This window comes from Pochonia chlamydosporia, chromosome 2 (assembly GCF_001653235.2).
Source record: "Pochonia chlamydosporia 170 chromosome 2, whole genome shotgun sequence".
Lineage (NCBI taxonomy): Eukaryota > Fungi > Ascomycota > Sordariomycetes > Hypocreales > Clavicipitaceae > Pochonia > Pochonia chlamydosporia.
In genome coordinates, this window is record NC_035791.1 from 2,572,469 (window position 1) to 2,591,650 (window position 19,182).

The 19,182-nt window shown below is 50.9% G+C and overlaps 6 protein-coding genes across 6 annotated transcripts; 4 read left to right on the plus strand and 2 right to left on the minus strand.

Moving 5' to 3' along the window:
* Nucleotides 1–593: 593 nt before the first annotated feature.
* VFPPC_02898 (hypothetical protein) lies at nt 594–1,610 on the minus strand (the record flags this gene model as incomplete). Its single annotated transcript, XM_018282477.1, has 2 exons — nt 594–691; nt 749–1,610. The coding sequence occupies 2 exons, from the start codon at nt 1,608–1,610 to the stop codon at nt 594–596; spliced, it is 960 nt and encodes a 319-aa protein (XP_018146959.1).
* Nucleotides 1,611–4,055: 2,445 nt separating this feature from the next.
* Nucleotides 4,056–7,654, plus strand: VFPPC_02899 (RNA polymerase-associated protein CTR9; the record flags this gene model as incomplete). The annotated part of the gene is made up of 2 exons (XM_018282478.1): nt 4,056–6,659; nt 6,722–7,654. 2 exons carry the CDS (start codon nt 4,056–4,058, stop codon nt 7,652–7,654), a joined length of 3,537 nt encoding a protein of 1,178 aa, XP_018146960.1.
* A 430-nt stretch (nt 7,655–8,084) lies between these two features.
* Nucleotides 8,085–9,290, minus strand: VFPPC_13352 (nitrate reductase; the record flags this gene model as incomplete). Its single annotated transcript, XM_018291129.1, has 4 exons — nt 8,085–8,234; nt 8,306–8,849; nt 8,962–9,043; nt 9,125–9,290. The coding sequence occupies 4 exons, from the start codon at nt 9,288–9,290 to the stop codon at nt 8,085–8,087; spliced, it is 942 nt and encodes a 313-aa protein (XP_018146961.1).
* Nucleotides 9,291–9,555: 265 nt separating this feature from the next.
* On the plus strand, nt 9,556–10,451 carry VFPPC_02900 (hypothetical protein; the record flags this gene model as incomplete). Its single annotated transcript, XM_022428298.1, has 2 exons — nt 9,556–9,772; nt 9,886–10,451. The coding sequence occupies 2 exons, from the start codon at nt 9,556–9,558 to the stop codon at nt 10,449–10,451; spliced, it is 783 nt and encodes a 260-aa protein (XP_022284575.1).
* A 3,286-nt stretch (nt 10,452–13,737) lies between these two features.
* On the plus strand, nt 13,738–13,953 carry VFPPC_17561 (hypothetical protein; the record flags this gene model as incomplete). Its single annotated transcript, XM_022429259.1, has 1 exon — nt 13,738–13,953. One exon carries the CDS (start codon nt 13,738–13,740, stop codon nt 13,951–13,953), a length of 216 nt encoding a protein of 71 aa, XP_022285714.1.
* Nucleotides 13,954–14,796: 843 nt separating this feature from the next.
* On the plus strand, nt 14,797–18,651 carry VFPPC_02902 (leucine rich repeat protein; the record flags this gene model as incomplete). Its single annotated transcript, XM_018282481.1, has 5 exons — nt 14,797–15,902; nt 15,963–16,423; nt 16,488–16,787; nt 16,849–17,159; nt 17,221–18,651. The coding sequence occupies 5 exons, from the start codon at nt 14,797–14,799 to the stop codon at nt 18,649–18,651; spliced, it is 3,609 nt and encodes a 1,202-aa protein (XP_018146964.1).
* Nucleotides 18,652–19,182: the final 531 nt, after the last annotated feature.

Consider the following 19,182-nt stretch of genomic DNA (forward strand, 5'->3'; position numbering starts at 1 on the left):
ACTTCAACATCGTGCAAACCCAGAATTGACCATTGACGTCCTGCTCACTCCTGTGCCTGAAATCGAGGGTTTGCAGAACAACCACTCGCATGCACACCTTGGACTGCAATCACTTGTGCACTTTGAACCCATCAATTACGCCCCGGGAAGAGTACATATTCCATCATCAGGGCGGTAGCATAAGGCAACCACAGTAACTTCTGAGACCTTCCCTGTACAGCCACGCGAGCCCATCTGTCGAATCCAGTTTCTTTCTCCTTCGTCGCCAACTAGGCACCGACATCAATCTCGCACACCTACGTAATGCGACCATAGCTCTCATGTTTGTCCACGTAATTCGGAGCCCGTACCCATCAATCCAAATGCAAATGGTATTTTGAACCAAGACGGCACTCGAATGTCGCCCGATTCTACTGTAACTCCTTACGTACAATGTGGTTTGATGTTCTACCTCTAGATTCTAGACGTTGGACTCATCCCTCTTGCAGTTCCATCGAAATTACTCAATTGCGACGCCCAACTTTTCTCGGTAGCATCCTAGACCGCGGCAAATACTGTATACTCTCCGCACGAATTCCATGACCAGCTTCCAACTAATTAGCAGTACCCTCTGCTGAATTAGGTGTTTGAGCCAAGGAGCTTGCCACGTTGCTAGGCGCCAAACTACCCCCGTCTACGTCCGTCTTAACTCCTAGGAAGCCCGTGTCAGTAAATGTAAAGAACCTCGAGAGCCAAAGCCAAGACATACCTGGCTGGCTATCAAGAGAGGAAGCTGGGCTTATTAATTCAAAGTCATCGCTGCGTACAGTTGCCGCAGTTGATCGAATGGATGCCACTTCAGCGCTACTCGTTTCGAGGCCACCCGTCTTCTTTCCCGCACGATGAGACTGCCTTTTGGCTTGACTTTTCTTCCTGACACTATGATTTGAGCCAGATTCTTGTCTGAACACACAGTGATCTTGTCGAATGCTCTTGGGGCTGGCTGGGCCTGAATCTGTGTGGATTGTCGATGCTCTTCCCAATGGAAGTTGGAGAATCTGATTCAGCCGTCGACGCCACCCTGGGGATTTCGAACGGATCGTATTTGCTGTAAACGTGTCTCTGGCGCACGAAGGAGGCCGCGAGGGTGCAGGATCTGAAGTCCCATCGTAGATAGGCTGCTGGTATGCTGCCGCTGGTTGTGTCGCAGAGGCTGTGAACGCCAACGGTACAAGAGGCACACCGTGATAGATAACAGGATTCGTGTATGGCTGAGACCACACCTGTCTTAACCCAAGCGCTTGCTGGCCTGCCATGGCTGGTCGTACAACGAGCTGGTTTTGTGTGGTCGGCGTCCAGACTAACGGCGTGGCTGGTCGTCTATGACCATGGCTAGACACTCTGCTGTGCTTGGCAATATCTAGTCGTGAGGCTTGTCTATCCTTGTTCGCGATACAGGCACGGCCTAAGCAGTACATGTAGACCAGTGAGAAGACGAGAAAAACAACAACCGAACTGAAGATGATGCCAAACTGCTCGGCAGCTGTCAGACAGTGCCAGCCGATGCAGCGTGCTTGGCGAGACTCATGTACGATGGGAGCCAGTACTCGAGGCGTCTTTGCGAAATACATTGCTGCATTCCTATGTTGTACGAAGCGCAAGACTGAAACCGAAAAAAGAGCATTTGAGTCGATTTGTAGTGCCCCTGTCTGCGTTGAGTTGAATGGGCGATGAGTGCGTGCAAATGCTGGGCGTTGTGCAAGAGAGGGCCCAAATGATTCATCTCACGTTTGGTTCAAGTCTGCATGTGGTTGCGGCTGCTGAACGGACAGCTGGCAAGCACTTGATTCACAGCTTCTCATGGTACGGGGGTATTTTTCTTCATCCATGTCACAATAAATGCCAAGTTCATTGATCGTTGCTCGTAGAAGCACGCATTGGCCTCATATTAACATCGACCTCTCGGAGCAACTGATGAATTCACACGTGCGTGTTTGGAACATTGAATATTCTCCCTCTATAACGCATGCATCGAATGTACTATTTTTCCTTTGATGATTCCTTGTATGCATCTCACGTACCCATCAGGCGGGAAGGCTGGTATTGCACGGTTGCCCGATCCATCACTCGGTGGGATTGAGGCTCCTGAGACACACCCAGTCATCCTGTATCAAGTTGGAGGACACGGCGATGGCTTTGTCTCATTCTTACTCAGATGCTTAGTGCCAAACAGGGCATAATTGCAATCACCAGATGTTGTACTCCATGCTCCGTACTCCGTAGAACATGACATATGACATCGTTTCATAGAGACATTGACACCTTCACAACAAGTCCTGGGCGCTTGGCAGAGACAAACCAGGTGTATCGGAGTATTCCAGCGAAAGAAGAACAGAGAAAAATCACACATGGAATTCTTCGTAGCCACACAGATGCCTATGTACTCTTGAACCGTTCAAAGTAGCTGAATCCCTTGGCGACTTGGTAACCCGTCCATTAACTAGCCTGATGCCACCTACCAAGCTGAAAGGCACCACTTTCTTTTGTGCGAGGTTGGTCATGGCCCACGGCCGTTCTTGTCTCGAAGTGTGACGAGCGTTTATTCTTGTACCACTGTGATATTTGAAAATGGTGCATCGGACTTCAACCGGAGATATCTCTTCGACATCTTCACCGCTGGCTTGAGCCATGACTGGAACCCAAGGCGAAAACGTATTTAAAGGAGCCTTGCTTCGTTTCTGAAATATGTTCTCTTTCATAAAATATCACTTCCACGCACTCTCCCCAAGTTACAACGTTCGTCTTAGAGCTTACGACTCATCATGCAACTCTCTGCCATTGTCACGGTCTTGTTTGCAGGAGCAGCTTCCGCTGCTTTGGTTATTGTGAGTGGAAGTCTCATGGGGCCTGGTTATATACCAAAACATGCTAACATAACCTTAGGGAAATCGTCAACCAAAGAGCGACAGAGACTGCACCAAGGATGTCAGTCACCCAGTTTATGATGGGGAATGTGTCGACATGACCAACGTCGGGTATGAAATCTAGTGTTTCCCAAGGGACCAAACACACAGCTAATTGGTACAAAACAGAGCCGTGAGGCTGTACAAAGAGGCAAACTGTAACGCATTTCGGTAAGTTCCCGTTTTGCCTTGAAGTGCGACGGCTCAAAGACACCAGTTGACCCGTTGACCAGCGATACGGAATGTGGGGGAAGTGGGATCGAAGTAAAGGGATCGAAGGGCTGCCACAGCAAGCAATCGTGGCATAATGCGGGCTCAGTTAGATGCTGGGTGCTCAGAGAAGATGAAAATGGAGGCCTGTGATGAGGTTCAATACTGAAGACCTACAGGTGTCTGGTTTGATCTAGATTCAACACCCAAGACCAAAGTTTGGATGGATGGTTGGGACATGGTTTGCCGGATTACTTGCCAATCCATTGTGTAGAAAGTTTAAGAAATGGATCTTGTCAAAAAGGCGTGAAACGAAGCATCTCGATAAGCTCTGTAGTTAGGATCATTGCAACCCCGTGGGCGACAATATGGCAACTGTTCCAGGATGTGGTCAGAGGAGTGATGAGATTTCGCTAGAAGCTGAGAATACACATGAAACGCTCATACAGTCGCAAACGGCATTAGGAGATTGTACAGATGTCTTACAGGAGCCAATTCATTTTTGTTGTCCCATTTTTCGCATAGGAGGCCAAGAGATGTCCAGAAAGTGAAGAAATCCAAGCGCAAGCTTGTCTCATTGTACCAAGATGGAGGTGAAGCTTGACATGAACAGGGGCCACCGCGCACGGACCACCGTCCTTTGCCTGCCACTACTTTGTGAGATTTCCAGTCTCGACACTCTAAATCTGGCGACAGACGATAAAATCCGCAACGCCATTTCCTTCTTGTAGCCAGCTATTGGCATCTCGGATACGAGTTTTCTGGCTATGATTGCTGACCATTCCAGCTACTGATGGTTTGCGCATCTCATCCCTTTGAGGCGCAAAACTATCTGGCCAGAGACGCGTTCGTGTCCATCCTCTATCCTCACATTTTCCAACATCCTCAGCAACTTCCGCCAAGATGGCGACCGTTGCCAATGGAACGACAAATGGTGTGACCAACGGCGATCGACCAGCCGGCCCGGTCAGTACTCGATTCTCAGACATCCCGTCCGCCATTGATATTCCCGTGCAAGGAGACCAAGAAGATGAAGCCGTCGAAATCGATCTCGAAGACCTCTTGGATGACCCTACCGAGCTTTGCACTCTTTTCGAGAACGAGCGAGCCGCGAAAACGTATTGGATGACTGTTGCGCTGGCGTATGCGAAACAGAAAAAGATTGACCATGCCATCGAAATGCTCATCCGAGGCAGCGGCTCCATCCAGAGCAACAGCAGCAACCCGCGCGATAAAGTCAGCATGATTTGCTGCTTGTGCTGGATGTACCTATGGAAGAGTCGTGAAGCACCGCGTGTTGCGCCAGATGGCGTACGAGTCTCCGAGGCCAAGACGAAAGAATATTACCTCCAGCTGGCTACCTCGTCGTTGAACGACGCAGCCCGGCTGAACCCATCGTTTCCGCCTATTTTTCTTGCCCGTGGTGTTCTGTTACTGTTGCGCGCATCACTTCAGGCCCCTTCCAAGACGGCAGGAGGAATAGGCTCTGAGAAGAACGAACTGCTTAAGACGGCAGTCAAGTCTTTTGACGATGCGCTCCGAGTCTCGCAAGGCAAAAATATGCTGGCCCTTATGGGCAAGGCAAGAGCATACTTCTCCATGCACAAGTATCCAGATGCTTTGGCGACATATCAGGATGTTTTGCAAAAGATGCCCGATCTGGTTGACCCTGATCCACGAATTGGCATTGGGTGTTGCTTTTGGCAACTGGGATTCAAGGAGGATGCCAAGGTGGCATGGGAACGAAGTATGGAGATCAACCCCGAATCGAAAATTGCCAACATCTTACTCGGCCTCTTCTATCTCGACGCCAGCGGTCATGTTCCGGTCAACAGCGACGAATTCTTGAAACTCTACAGGCGAGCCATGACGGAATACACTCAGAAATCGTTCAAGCTGGATAAAGAGGTTCCCATCACTTGCTCTACCTTTGCTGGTTACTTTTTGTCTCGCAAGGCATGGGACAACGCCGACAAACTGGCGCACAAGGCCATTCAATATACCGACGTCAACGCCATTGCTAGTGATGGGTGGTATCTGCTGGCTAGAAAGGCTCACTATGCTGGGGATACGGAAAAGGCCAGCGACTATTATCGTCGTGCAGATGATGCTCGTGGAGGTGCAGATACGGGCTACCTCCCGGCCAAGTTTGGTGTGGCTCAGCTGTCTGTGTTGAAGCAAGATTTAGGCGAAGCTAAGCTTCGTCTGGAGAAGATGATTCAACAGTCCAAGAACCACGAGGCCATGATTCTGTTGGGAACGCTCTACGCAGAAGAGATATTTGCTAGCCAGAAGAGTGACAGTAAAGAGGACAAATCTGCAGAGATGAAGAAGGCCATCACTCTCTTGGAAGGCGTTCGCAACGCGTGGAAGGACCCGAAGCGTACGATTGCCCCCGACGCCTCTGTTCTCCTCAATCTGGCTCGGTTATATGAACTGGATCAACCTGAGAAGGCATTGCAGTGTCTTCAGCAGGTTGAACAGCTTGAGATGGACCAAATTCCAGAGTCAGAGCGTCCCGTAGACACAGAAGACGAAGCAAATGCACAAGCAGAATTGAGGAAGCTTCTCCCTCCCCAGCTTCTGAACAATATTGGCTGCTTCCATTCTCAAGCCGAGAAGCACGAGTTGGCCAGTGAGATGTTCGAGGCCGCACTCAGCGCATGCATGCGAATTGGCGAAAAGGAACCCAGCATGGATACGGATGCTTTGGTTTCGTCAATTAGCTTCAACCTCGGTAGGAGCTACGAATCAAGGGGTTTGACGGACAAGGCAATCGAGGTTTATGACGGCCTGTTGGCTCGTCATGACGACTACACCGACGCGCGTACTAGATTGGCGTATATCAAACTGCGGAAGAACCCTAATAAGGAAGGACCAGATGCAGTCGCCAAGCTGTACCAGGAGAACACTAGTGACTTGGAAGTTCGAGCTCTATATGGTTGGTACCTTGGCAAGGTACATTCCAGAAAACGGCCGGCAAACATTGCAGAGGACCCTGAATTTCGCCACTACAAGCACACATTGCAAAATTATGACAAGCATGATCGGTATGCTCTCATTGGCATGGGCAACTTATACTTGCTGCAGGCCAGAGAGATGCGTCGTGAGACGGATTCAGATAAGCAGAAGCGAAGCGTCATCTATGGCAAGGCCGTGGAGTTTTTCGAAAAGGCCCTTTCACTAGATCCCAAGAATGCCTATGCGGCTCAAGGTGTGGCTATTGCTCTGGTGGAAGACAAAAAGGACTACAAGACAGCCCTCGCAATCTTCAATAAGGTTCGAGAAACAGTGAGGGAGTCCCATGTCTATGTCAACCTGGGGCACGTCTTTGCGGAATTAAGGCAATACTCGAAGGCAATTGAGCACTACGAAATTGCTCTCACCAAGGATGGCAAAACCAACGACCCGGTTATCTTGTCTTGTCTGGGGCGTACGTGGCTGAATAGAGGTCGCACGGAGAAGGACATTGATGCCTACAGTAAAGCCCTCGAGTGTGCCCAAAAGGTAAGAAGAAATCATCTACATGAGCATTCCGAACCTCGTTTGCTAACACGATTCCAACCCAGGCCCTGGAAGCCGCACCGGACCAAGTACATTACAAATTCAACGTGGCCTTTGTGCAAATCCAGCTGGTTACCACGATTCAAAACCTACCTGAGAATAGAAGAAGCTCCGAGCAGCTAGAGACGGCCGCCGCGGGTCTCGAGGCCGCAATCGAATCCCTCGACACCATTGCCACCCTTCCCCAAACTCCCTACCCCAAGCACGACATCGAACAACGTGCAAACATGGCACGTAACACCCTCCGCAAACAGCTCGAGCGAGCCATTGCCAAGCAAAAGGAGTGGGAAGAGAAGAACAAAGAGAAGATCCAAGCGGCCAAGGAGCAGCGTGAGGCCGAACTCAAGCGTCGCGAGCAACAACGCCAATTGGTCCTCGAGAAGGAGCGCGAGCGTCAAGACAAGATCCGCAAGGAACGAGAAGCCATCGCCGCCCGAGACCGAGCCCTCGCCGAGCAACGTGCTGAAGAAGAGCGCCAAAAGGCAGAGGCGGAATTGACCACCGACTCCGAGACAGGTGAAAAGGTCAAGCGGAAGCGTAAGCCCGCGCCGCGCGCATCCGGCGAAGGAAAGACCAAGAAGACACCCAAGAAGAAGAAGGCGGACCGTGACGAGGACGACTCAGAAGAAGAGTCGCATACCAAGAAACGACGACGTCTTACCAAGAAGGAGTCATCTAAATTCAAATCTGCAGAGATTGTTGTCGACAGTGATGAAGATGATGACGACGACGACGCCTTGGAACGAGCGGAGCGAGACATGGAGCGCGAAGGGACGCCCGCGTCGGAAGGAGATGACGATGCGGTTGAGAAGATGGACGTTGATGAGGAGGACCAGCCTGCTCATAGTGGTGGCGAAGATGAAGACGATGCTGGTCCACGGTCTAAGCGTTCGAGAAGGGGACGGGTTGTGGAGGAAAGCGAGGAGGAGGAAGAGTAGGGTGATAGTTTGGATGGTATTGTATTAGATGCGTGCTTTTTCATTTCATATACATCAAGGGAGTCAGTCGGGAACAAAATTTGTACAGTATTGCCAGGGTAGAATTTTAGGGCGATGCACATGGAGCGAAGTGAGATGGTCTCTTGAACTTTATTTTCAATTCATGCAGACTACAAGTGTGTTGATGTCCTGCACATGTTACATCCTTTCAAGCGTGGTGTCTTTTAATCTCCCACATCGTATACCCGTGTTTGAAGCACGGTGCCCAACTCACTTCCTTGCGTCTAACTCTTGGTATAGATTTTGACATTTCAAACCGGTCTAGCTAGGATATCTATCGTATTAATGGACACCTGGCTCGAGAGTCAACATCTTGTGAAGGGATGTGATTCCGATGCCTTTGACCTGAGATGCTCGGTGCTCGGCTTCTTTAGAAAGCAAAGACCTGGTCCTCGAGCTTGCTGACGGGGCGAGCCTTCTTGTATCCGAGACTCTCGGTCGTCTTCTTCAGGCCGCTAACCATGGGAGGAGGACCGCAGAGGAGAACCTTGACGTCTTCGGCTGGCTTGGGGAGCCAATTCTATGAAATAGGGGTTAGTAGAGTGAACGACTGATGAGATATGAGCTATGTCAGCACAAAAGAGCACGTACAGTAATCATCTCGCCGGTGACGTAGCCAACACCACCAGTCCAGCCCTCGGGAGGGTTATCCAAGACGTAGTGAATGCGGATACCGCTGTCCTCCTTGGTCAAAGCATCGAGGTCCTCCCTAAGGAGAATATCCTGGGGAGTCACGTTGGCAAAGATCAGGTCGACCTGAGTCTTGTCGCCGTCGGCTCGGCCGCGGACAATAGCACGGATGATCTGGAGCATAGGAGTGATGCCAGTGCCGCCGGCAATCATGCCAAAGTGGCGGACCATGTTGGGGGTGTAGACGAAGGCGCCCTTGGGGCCACGGACGCGGATGGTCTGCCCGACGACGAGAGAAGCCATGTGCTTGGAGATATTGCCCTGGGGGTACGACTTGATCAACAGATCAAAGAAGCCGGGCTGGTGGTCGCCGGAGATGGGGGTATACGAGCGCACAATCTCCTTGGTGGTGCCATCTTGCTGCTTGAGAGGAGCGCCGATCGAGATGTGCTGACCGATGGGGAGGCCGAGGATAGACTTGGAGGAGGGGAGCTTGAAGCGGTAGCTATGAGAGAGGAATGTCAGTATCTAGGTGATGGCATAATTATGGATTGAGTATATATAGGATTGCGGGGGAAAAGGCGGGACAAAGGTATTTGCCGAACAGCGAGACTTACATGGCGACGTTGTGGGAGATGACAGTCTTTTCCTCCAGCTCGAATTCCTGGAAAACATCGGGCTTGAGAACCTTTTTAATCTCTGGCGAGCCCAGTCAGCGGCGCCCTTGCACAGATTGACACGTCCTCTCGTGTTGAGACGACGCATGGGTATTCTACTCACGAAAGTTCCAGAAGTTGTAGGCGCCGAGCAGGACGGCCAGGGCGGCCGAGTACGGAACCCATTCCTTCTTGACAATCAGGGTGCCGACGACGAGAAGAGCAGCCGGGACATAGACGTAGTCGATGTAGTGGCGCGACAGTAACGAGTCCTTGGTGTTGGAAGCCATTGTGCGTGGTCAATCTGATCTCCTGTTATCCCCACCAAACGGCGATGTTAGACGATGGCGGCTCCGACAAACGGCTAAAAGGGAAAAAAAAATGACAATGAAAAAGGGGCGGGTAGAGAAGCAGCAACCGCCGGATCTGTTGCTTGTCTCAGCAGCAATTGAGCTGCGCGAGGGCTGGAGAAGATCGTGAAATGGTAATAATGGGAATACAGTTGCACTTACGGACTCGATTCAACAGACTGGGGTGATATTGGGATATCGCGAGATGAGCCCGTGGGCTGTGATGTGCCTCGCTCGAAGTTCGGAGATTCTAGTAAAGCCGTTTCGTTGGCTGGCGGCACCAGCACTGCTGGTGGATGTGGTGAATTTTTGCCGAATGAATTATTCGACGCATGATTGGAGGGCATGGGACGATGGGCATTCACGGGTGCCCGATCCTCGGCACAGCTGGTTACGAGACGGCACTGGGCACTGGGCACTGGGCATGGGGCTGAGAGCTCTTGAGCCGTAGACATCGAATCTCAGTGAGTGCTTAGGCGCTCGGCCGCTGGAACAGCTTCCGCAATTTGACGGGCTACGGAGCTCTGGAGCTGAGGGGATGCCCCGAAGCCGCTGTGGCTGCCTTGCTGTCGAGCCCTGAAGGCATCTGGTCCGCGTCCAATGTCGGAACCTGACGCTCATGTTCCGATCAGTGACCGGCACAGGCACAGCTCGGAGACCCCCTGTGCCGCTGTGGCTAGTGGGTGCCCCGAGTGTGGCTGCAGATGTCCGGTGGCTGATATCGCGGGATTCCGGGGCAACGAAGATCCGGTTCCCGTACTGTGGAACTCAATAGAAGCGACGTCATCTTCTGTGGAGTTTGCAGCGCACACAGACTGCCGTTGTGACGGAAACAGTGGGCAGCTTGATCCTACGATGTATGATGAGTGCCACTGCATTCGATGTTGCAGACGGATGCAGCCAGCTTTGGCCATGTCATTCTCATACATGTATCGACAAGTCTCCAGATTATTACTGTCGAATCGAAAAATGTCCCCAACTTTGAGGCCTAGGCCGAGTCCAATGCTACTGTATTGCACTTGTCCCTCTCCTGGCCACGTATCGACAATCAATGGTTTGAAGCCCTTTTGGCATCATCGGCCAGCTGAGGGAGAGGCTTGAAGTTTGTTTCGTCCTCGAGGCACTGGGCGTTGCGGAGAAAGTTGACCGTCTGGCAAAGTCAACTCGACAATTGAATTTGCGCTCCCGAGACATCCGCGCGCCATTGACTCTTTGTTTGATCATCATGACTGGAGCAGACTCGATGTCTTTTGAAACCATGAAAAAAAAAAGCTATTTCTCCTGCATTCCAAGCCTCCAAGGTCGCAGTGTTGTTTGGATGCAACTGTGAAGGTTGACGAGGGTTGCCCCTCCCCCCATCTGATGTGTGATGTCTGAAATAAACATCAAATGTGGTATTACCCCAGCCAGACAACCAGCCCACACACACAAACTCGTATTTGGTCTGTCCGACCAGACCAGATGTTTGATATCTTCCAGTGACGCGCATGCAGCAGAAGGATGATGTTGCGCCTATACGGGTTCTAGCCCCATCGGCTAAGCCGCAGTTTTGTTGCAGACTGGAGTATCCAATTTTGCCCCCCTTTCTTTTTGGTCTTTTTGACGAGCGTTTGGATGCTTGCGATGGTTCAATGTACATGAGATGCCGCTCGCTGGATGCTCCATAAACATGCGAACCATGCTGCAGCCCTTTGATGGATCAGACCCATTGCCATGCAGCAGTTTGACTGCACAGGGGTAATTTGGTTAAAAACACCAGAAACCATCTTGAGACGTCAACGTTTTGTTTAAAATTCTTCTTCAATCGCTTTGCTGTTTGAATAATCACCGTTTGGCCTACCGCCATTGTGCCTCGATTTTGAACGGCAGCCACCAAGTGACGGTTGGGCTGTGAAACATCACTTCATAGGGCTTGAGCCACCGGACTCATCTGTCCCCCAGACAGATATGTCATCGGACCTCAAGATCCAGGCATGGTGGTGACCCAGTGGTGACCCCTTGTCAGCGGTACTCTCAATGGTGATTTATTGTTAAATATGGTCCCTGGATAGTTGGTCGGCATCCGTTGCTAAGCCTCAGTCGAGTATGCGTCACGACTCGTACTGAGTTTGGAAGCCGTTCAATGTCCCCAGGAAGTATCTTAGAGCCCGGAAGGCCACTGTAGAGAACAATTGAGTTGACATCAGTGTCCTACTTACACTTTTGGTTTTGGTGTTCCTGGGCACTCTGCCAAAACCTTCATAACCAGGCGATTGTTAGCTTTGTCCCTTTGTCTTGCGGCCAAGCCACGTAAAGGAACAACGGGGCAGCACAGAACTCAAGCTCGAAACAAGTCTCGGCCGTGTTCTCTTTTTTTTTTTTTTTTTTGCGCCTACTTTTTTGTGTTCTGCAACAACTCATGGTATTAGTATGTGCGAGCAGCGGTCAGCATGACTTCTTGAATATGTAGCAACTACCGACTGGGATGGGCATAACTTGGCCTAACCATGGGCATCTGAGTCTTGAAATGCTCTGCCCCCAGTCTGTCGTTGCATGCGGCGTTGAACACCAAGTCTCAAAACTCGAGAGGGGACCATTTGCATCTTGCTATCAAAGCCGCCTGGGCCAGACGGGCACGATGATTGGTTCGAGAAGGCAACGCAGCGCCAAAAGGCAAACATCCAGCTTTGGGCTAGCAGCTGAGACCTGGATGTGGCTTTTGCTGGGCTTGGCTTGGCCCCCGGCGCCAGTGTTTTGGCGATGCCATGTTCAGTGGCGGGTTGCAGTGCTACCTAACCGGGTTGTCCGCAAGAGAATTGATTACTTGCTCCGTATTCGAGTTGGAAGCAAGACTAGACTAGACTGGACCGGATGACGATGGGTGGTCGGGACAGGTTCGTTCCGGACATGGCCAAGAGTGTGAATGATGAATGGTGTCAATGGTGTGTGGTTCTCGACAAGTCCGTCAGCCAGAACCAGGGACGAAGACCGAAAAAGTCAAGTGCACTACAGTAGTCAGCTCAGGCCCAAACACCACAGATATTAATATGCACAGAGATACGCACACACACAAATGCAGAACCTGAACATAAATATCACAAAAATGGCGCTTCGTCCGAAATAGTAGTGCCTGCCATCCATCTATCCATCGGCTGCGGGCGTTGATGTGGATATTGAATCAATTGAAACTTGAATCCAGACTGGCAAGCTGGCATCCTCTGCTCCTTCCTCGCGGCCCAATTGACTCTGGAAGTCATGCTCCGAAACTCTGTTCCATTTGTCTGGTCGTTGTCGTCAGTTCTCCTCATCTTCACTCACCCGTCAACCCATGAATGAATGAGCCCCTCCTCTGTTCTCGCTTCAATGTTCGTCTCGACATGGACATGACATGGATACCGACATGATGGCTTGTCGATGGACACCAAGATCCCTGTCGAGCTGCTGTCGACTTGGCGGTGCCCACATTCAATGTTGGCTTTCCTGTCCTGTCCTGTCTTGCCTGTCCTGTGAAATCTAGTCGTTCGCTCGCTCCGACCCATCCATGATCCATGATCGAATCCCCCATCCCTCCCTCCAAATGCCCATCCATGCCATGGCAAAAGCCCACCGCGGGACCCTTGTCCATGACGTGACGCAAGGTTGAAGCCGCGTCCAACATGCACACAGACAAGATAATACATGTCATGGATGGCTACGGAGCAATACAGAGTACATACCTAGGTAGTGCATAGAGTACACGCATCTTGGGCTGGAGACTCTCTCGGGCGAGGCTGGCCCAGCCATCAGCTTAGCTTAGCTTCGATTTGGCCTTCGTTTCCCAAGAACCCATGCCATTTGATGCCATGCTTCGGACAAGCTCCAAAACAAAAAGTGTCCCCTTGACCTGGTTCGCCTCCTAATACCGTATTTGCCCTCTTTACCATGCATTGCCCTGCTGTGCTGTGACACTTGACGCTTGATGCCGACCCCCCCATCTTTTTTTGTTCTTGGGGTTTCGTAAAGTGGTGTCGTCGTCGTCATTCTTTGTCTGCATTTCTTTCGTATTCTCACCATCGGCCATAAGGGTTCAAAGGAGCTCGGCAAAGCGAAGCGATTGAGCCCCGACAAGGCCCGTGTCTGTTTTAGGAACAAGCAGATACTATAACCAAGCTTCTTCCGTTCTTCTTCTGCTATTTTGGACTCTTTTCCTCCGCTTCCCTTTGCCCCAATTCTTGTTATTTTTCTTTTTGGTGGGGGCTTTGGCCATTGCCATATCGGCCGGCGTCGCTTTTGAGGGCGGGAACCTGAACCTGAACCTGGTTTGGACTTGGACTTGAACTTGGACTTGGTCTTGGGAACTTTAGAGTTTTCTCTGAACCCGTCCCGTTCTCTTTAGCCTCGGTGTGCTTATCTCTCCGTCTCTGGATGAATGCGTAAAGGCCATCTTCATTTTTCTCTTCTCTCAATTATCGGAACTTTCGGTCCTGAGTTTTTGCATCGTGGGCTAATCATCACGCGATCCAGCCGTTGCGTTTGCTCCATCTTGGAAACACATCCGTCCACATCTTCCATCTTCCATATCTTGGAGCTGCTACAGCGGCATTCACGGTTCAAAATTTTGTTGTACTGGCCTGCCTGCAGTTAGACGTGGTCAAGTCTGTCGGTTGAGACAATTTCTGAACTGGAGTTCCAGCTTGGCCGTCAAGAATTGGGCTATTTTGCTGTCTCTTCTTGACTGCTGCTATTACTACTCCATCTTGAATTTTACCTTCTGAGAGCCGACCTGGGCTGAGCGAAGACTTTGCTCAATTCTCTTGGATAGCATTCAAAAGACATCCTTGTGTTTTGCTCTCGTTTGTCCTGATCTTGCCTAATCCCGACACTCACTGCCTGCCCCAGACCAGACGATCAAGATCAACCAAAAGATCAAATAGCAAACGCGGCAGGCAGCCACTGCCGACCGGACAATTTCACCCACCAGCGGGCATTGCATTGTGACAACGAACGGGCAACTTGGATCGGGAAAGATATTCCCGTTGCTGCTTGGTTATTGTTTCCGGAGTGACGGATGCGGGAGTGCAACCACTAGTCCAGTATCGTGGTGAAGATCGCACCCGTTGGCAGCTTGACAGAATTCCAAGACAGAGCAGAACCCTGTGGCTGAGACATCCAGTCTACTTCAACAGCTGCTTTTTACCAGCCGAACAACCCACCAGGCTTCACGTCATTCACCAGACCAGCACCGGCGTGTGTCATTGAGCAATTTCATTGATTGCTTGCCTCTCCAAACCGGCGTCGGCTTTGCCAGCTTCACTGCCATTGTGCCAGACCAGATCCATTTCAGACTTCTCCAATTAGACTCCTACATCATATCCTCTCCTCGCCATGGTCTTGTAAGACCAGCTTCGATGGATACATCGCCCTAGAACTGTGAGATCACGAACACGAAACCTCTAGACGGTGATTCCTCGCAACGAGCTTGGCAAAAATGAATGTCGAAAGGTGGAAACGAAGGTCGTCTTCCGGCCTTACCTTGAGCACAACCACGACAACGAGCCATCATGATGCCAAGACACTCCCTCAACCGACCGAGAGCAAGGCTCCTCGGGTCCTGACCCGCGCGCTTCGATCTTTGAGTAGCTCGAGTATGGATTCCATAGCTGCCACCTCGACTAGAAGTAATTCCATGCGCAAGCTACAAAAGACTCCATCTTCCAACTCCTCTTCCATGATCGATCGCCTTCAGAGACGGGTGTCCAAGGACTCGCCGGTATCCGACCGTCCAGGGAGCCCAACCGAGCAGTTGCAGCCGTATTCAGCTATGGAAGTGCTTCAATGCGGATCACTCAAGGCAGATATATCGCTCCTGAAGGCGAAATCCGAATACCTGGTCCTGTCCGATCAGGTCTTGGTGAAATTCAACAACGGCGATTCTGCCCGAGCAGCTTTCCCTCAGCTCTATGGAAAACCTTCGGACGGCCACAGCTCGCCAGCACACCACCAGCCTACCACGAAACTTTCCTCTGGCGATGTGCGTTTGGAGATTCCGCTTCGTTCGGTTGTTGCTGTCTTCAACGATGACGGCGCTAGTAACAGATCTGGCATCGAGATCTGGTGGTTTTCGCCCTGGCCCAAGCTGGCTTATTCCAAGGCGCATTTCTACTTTTCCCTGCCCAAGGAGCGAGATCTTTGGCTGGCTTCGATTCATCGCGCAATCAGGGCAAAGTTAAGGAAGTCTTCTGGCGGCGCGTTGATCTCGGATAATTTGAGAGGCCGCATAGATCACATTGTTCGATCTGCTGAGGGCTCAGTAGATGCTGGCTATCAGAGCATTATTTTCCCTGTCGCCAGGCGAGTTTTTGGTGGTGGTTTGAAGGGTGGCACAACGGAAGAGGCACCAGACAATACGGATATCTCATCATTCTATCTCATCATCGGCCCGTGTATGTGCCATTTCGTCGAAGTCCTCAAGGCTGACCACGCCACCGCCCCTGGCGATTTGCGGGTAAAGGCCGTGTCATATGGCACCGTTACTTTGACTCGCTTTAGAGCATCTGTGGCATCACACGAGCACCGCTTTGTAATGTGTTTCAGGTATGTGCAAAACGGCAAGCGCTCTCAATCATTAAACCCTGCAGGTACTAACCAACTCAGGTCTCCGTTTGGCCGCGAGTCTAGAATCGATCTTGCTAGCTCACAGTATCGACGTATCATTGAAACTCTGACAAAAGCAGACCGTATCTTGAAACCAATGTGGCCGCAGCATTTTCAACAGGTTATATTTGATATCAAGGGACTTCCACCTCCACTCCAGCTAACGTCCGGAAACGATCTTGGTGGACTAAAACGGAGCTTAGAAGCCTATTGTGCCGCATATCAAGTCCAAGTACCGAATTGGACTATTGACTGGAGTCCTCCTCCTCAACCCGCCTTTCGACTATTGCCTTCCAATGGCCCGGCATACTCCCCCATGCAGCTCCTTGCCGTTTTCCGCGCCTTGCGATACAACAGTTTCTTCAAAGCTATCTCTTTCCGTGGTGTGGATCTCTCGTCACTCTCCGGTAGGAATGACAAGTCACAGTACGGTGATTCTCTGGCCTACAAGTCTCTGAACGGTATGTTTTGAACCACCAGATTTCCGTGGATCTGCTTGGCCCTAATTTGCTAATCAAATCATAGGCATGACAATATCAGACGAGCACCACGAAATCTTGCTCCAGTCGACCATTCTGGAACAGGAGATTCATGCTCTGCTCTTTGCATCTGAATCCATCCGAAGTCTTGACATGTCCAATGTGCTAGGCCTAGGGAGCAAAGGCAACAGGTTGAGTCGATATCAGTACGACTTGACAAGCCTTACAAAGACGACATCAGAGATTTTGCGACCTGTGTTGGAGTTGTTGCGCCGACAACTTTGCGTTTGTCACAGTGTCTCGCTAGCTGGAAATCCAATTGCAACTGGAGATTTGGACGAGCTAGGTAAGGCAGCTTTCCCATAACTCATTCAGAAACAGAGACTAGATACTAACATATTGAAAAGTCAACGTTTTGACATTGGATCCGGTCCACCTGCGCAGACTCGATCTATCTCGATGCTCACTTGGCGATTCTGGTCTCACAGAGCTTTGGGTAAGCCTTGCTGGCCAAGCGGACTCTCTTGAGTGGATAGACACATCGCACAACCAAGGGGTTGTCCGCTTTGAGATTATTCAGAGCACTTTGAGTGGAATGAGACGGCTTTCCAAGCTGAAAATTGCTGGAAATACTCGTATCACGTCAGAGGAGTCTTTATTCGATGAGGGGACAATGCAGAATTGGCAGCTCCGGGAGCTGGATCTCTCCGGCATCATGGTAAGCATCAACCACGTCTTCTATCTCGCCTGACTTTCGTTATTAATGCAATACCTCATAGCTAAACCCTGCCACAATTGACATTTTGTCGAACTATCTAGAAACTGAAAATTCGAGCGGTCTACACACGATGCGCCTCAACAACTGCGGGTTGACAGGCGGCCAGCTTGCACGGCTCTTTTATGCCATGGGCCGAGCAAGGCCGGTCGAGCTGTATATTAACTGTAGCCGCCTGGACGAGGGAATTGACGACTTATGCACGGCTATCAGCGAAGGTTACGGCCCCTGGTGCCTTTTCGCGCAAATGATGGAATTTGCTGTCGAAGTCAACTACATCAAGCTGCTCAAGGCGCTCACGGTCAACACGTCTATTGAGTGCCTCAGCCTTGCAGGAACGTCAACGCCGGACGCCGCCAGCAGTACTGCTTGTCAGGCCATTGCAGACTTTTTCGCTAAGAATAACACTGTCCGTTTCCTGGATCTTTCAGGATTCGATTCAAAGCTGGATGAGGGCAGGCTTGGCCGAGAGTTCTCCAAAGCACTCATCGGCTTGCGGACAAACGAGAGCATCGAGCACCTACGTGTTCGCAGCCAGATGCTGAACATAAACATTGGGGACTTGGCAGAGGCCATCTCCGAGAACAAAACTCTCCACACCTTGGACTGTGAGGGGAATGACTTCAACCTTTCCAATTATAGACACCTCGTCACGTCACTGGACCAAAACACGACCATCCGCTACTTTTCTGCGTTCTCTCAACAAGAACTCAATAAAGCCACTGCCAAGTCGATGGAAACGGCGGCAACCGCTGCTCCGGTACGCAGGTCTTCAGTCATTTCCAGGTTCAAGCCTGACAAGGGCACGAACGGGAATAGCAAGCCATTGGTGCAGCGACTAAAGGATGAATGGGATACCGTTGGGTCAGATTTGGCACGCATTCTGCAGCGAAACCAAATCATCTTTGATCAGGAGAACAATGCTGAACAAGATGAGAGTTCTTCTCAAGAGTACCACAGGAGCAATACCGCAGAAATGACCTTGTGCGCAGCTTTTGGCGGATTGCCACTGAAAGATCTGGAGAGCCAAAGGGTCAAGGGCGTTCGTAGCTCGCAGGACTCGCAGCAGGCAATTTCTGGAGACTTGGCTATCCGACGTCACAGTCGGTACGGATCGATAGGCTCCCGGGAAGTTGCAACACGACCAGTGTCTATGATTTCGAGTGAGGTGGCTGTTAGCCCCTCGACTGAGGAGGCCAGCAACGGATCAGGCGGAATACCAACGCCTCCGGAACTCGACAGCCCCATTGAGCCGGAGTTTGGACTGGCTGCCGAGATATTTGCGTCAACCATCTTTGACGAGCCTAATTATACGTATTCGGATGGGCACGAGGTTGACGATGGATTGCAAATGAAGAGATATAGGCGCTACATGGGCGATCCGACCAGCCGTATCGACGAGGAGGATGGAGCAAATGATACGGAGTCATCATGAATCATGAGTGTTTTCTGTGAGGACAGAGGAGCAGATGGAGTGGCTCGAGAAATAACGATTTGCATATATACACATTGATGCACAGCCGCAGGATGGTTGGTTGGATTTCAGACATGACGGAGAGGGTAAGATGCACATTTTATTGTCATGATGAGCGGGACTTGTCCTTGGGCTTTGGCGGAGTTGGCGAGCTATAAAGTATATGGAAGGCGTTTGTTGGAATATGGGAATCATTGCCATTCGCTCGATACCCCCTTCGTTAACAGTTTCTTTTGGTTAGTGGCAGTTTTGGGGAAAGCATATAGGATCAACATGAAAATACATTCGTACAGTCAAGAAGATAAGTCAATGTCTTGAGTCGTGAACACTTGCTGTTGAAAGTCAGTCTGTTTGCAGATGTCGTTGCTCAAGTTGTGGAGCTCACCCAGGGGCAAGGCAAGCAGCAACGAATGGGCTCGAAGTACTGATGCCCAATCAGCCACGCAGTGTTGTTTCCCAGGTAGGCAGGCGGTAACGCCAAACCCAGCCACA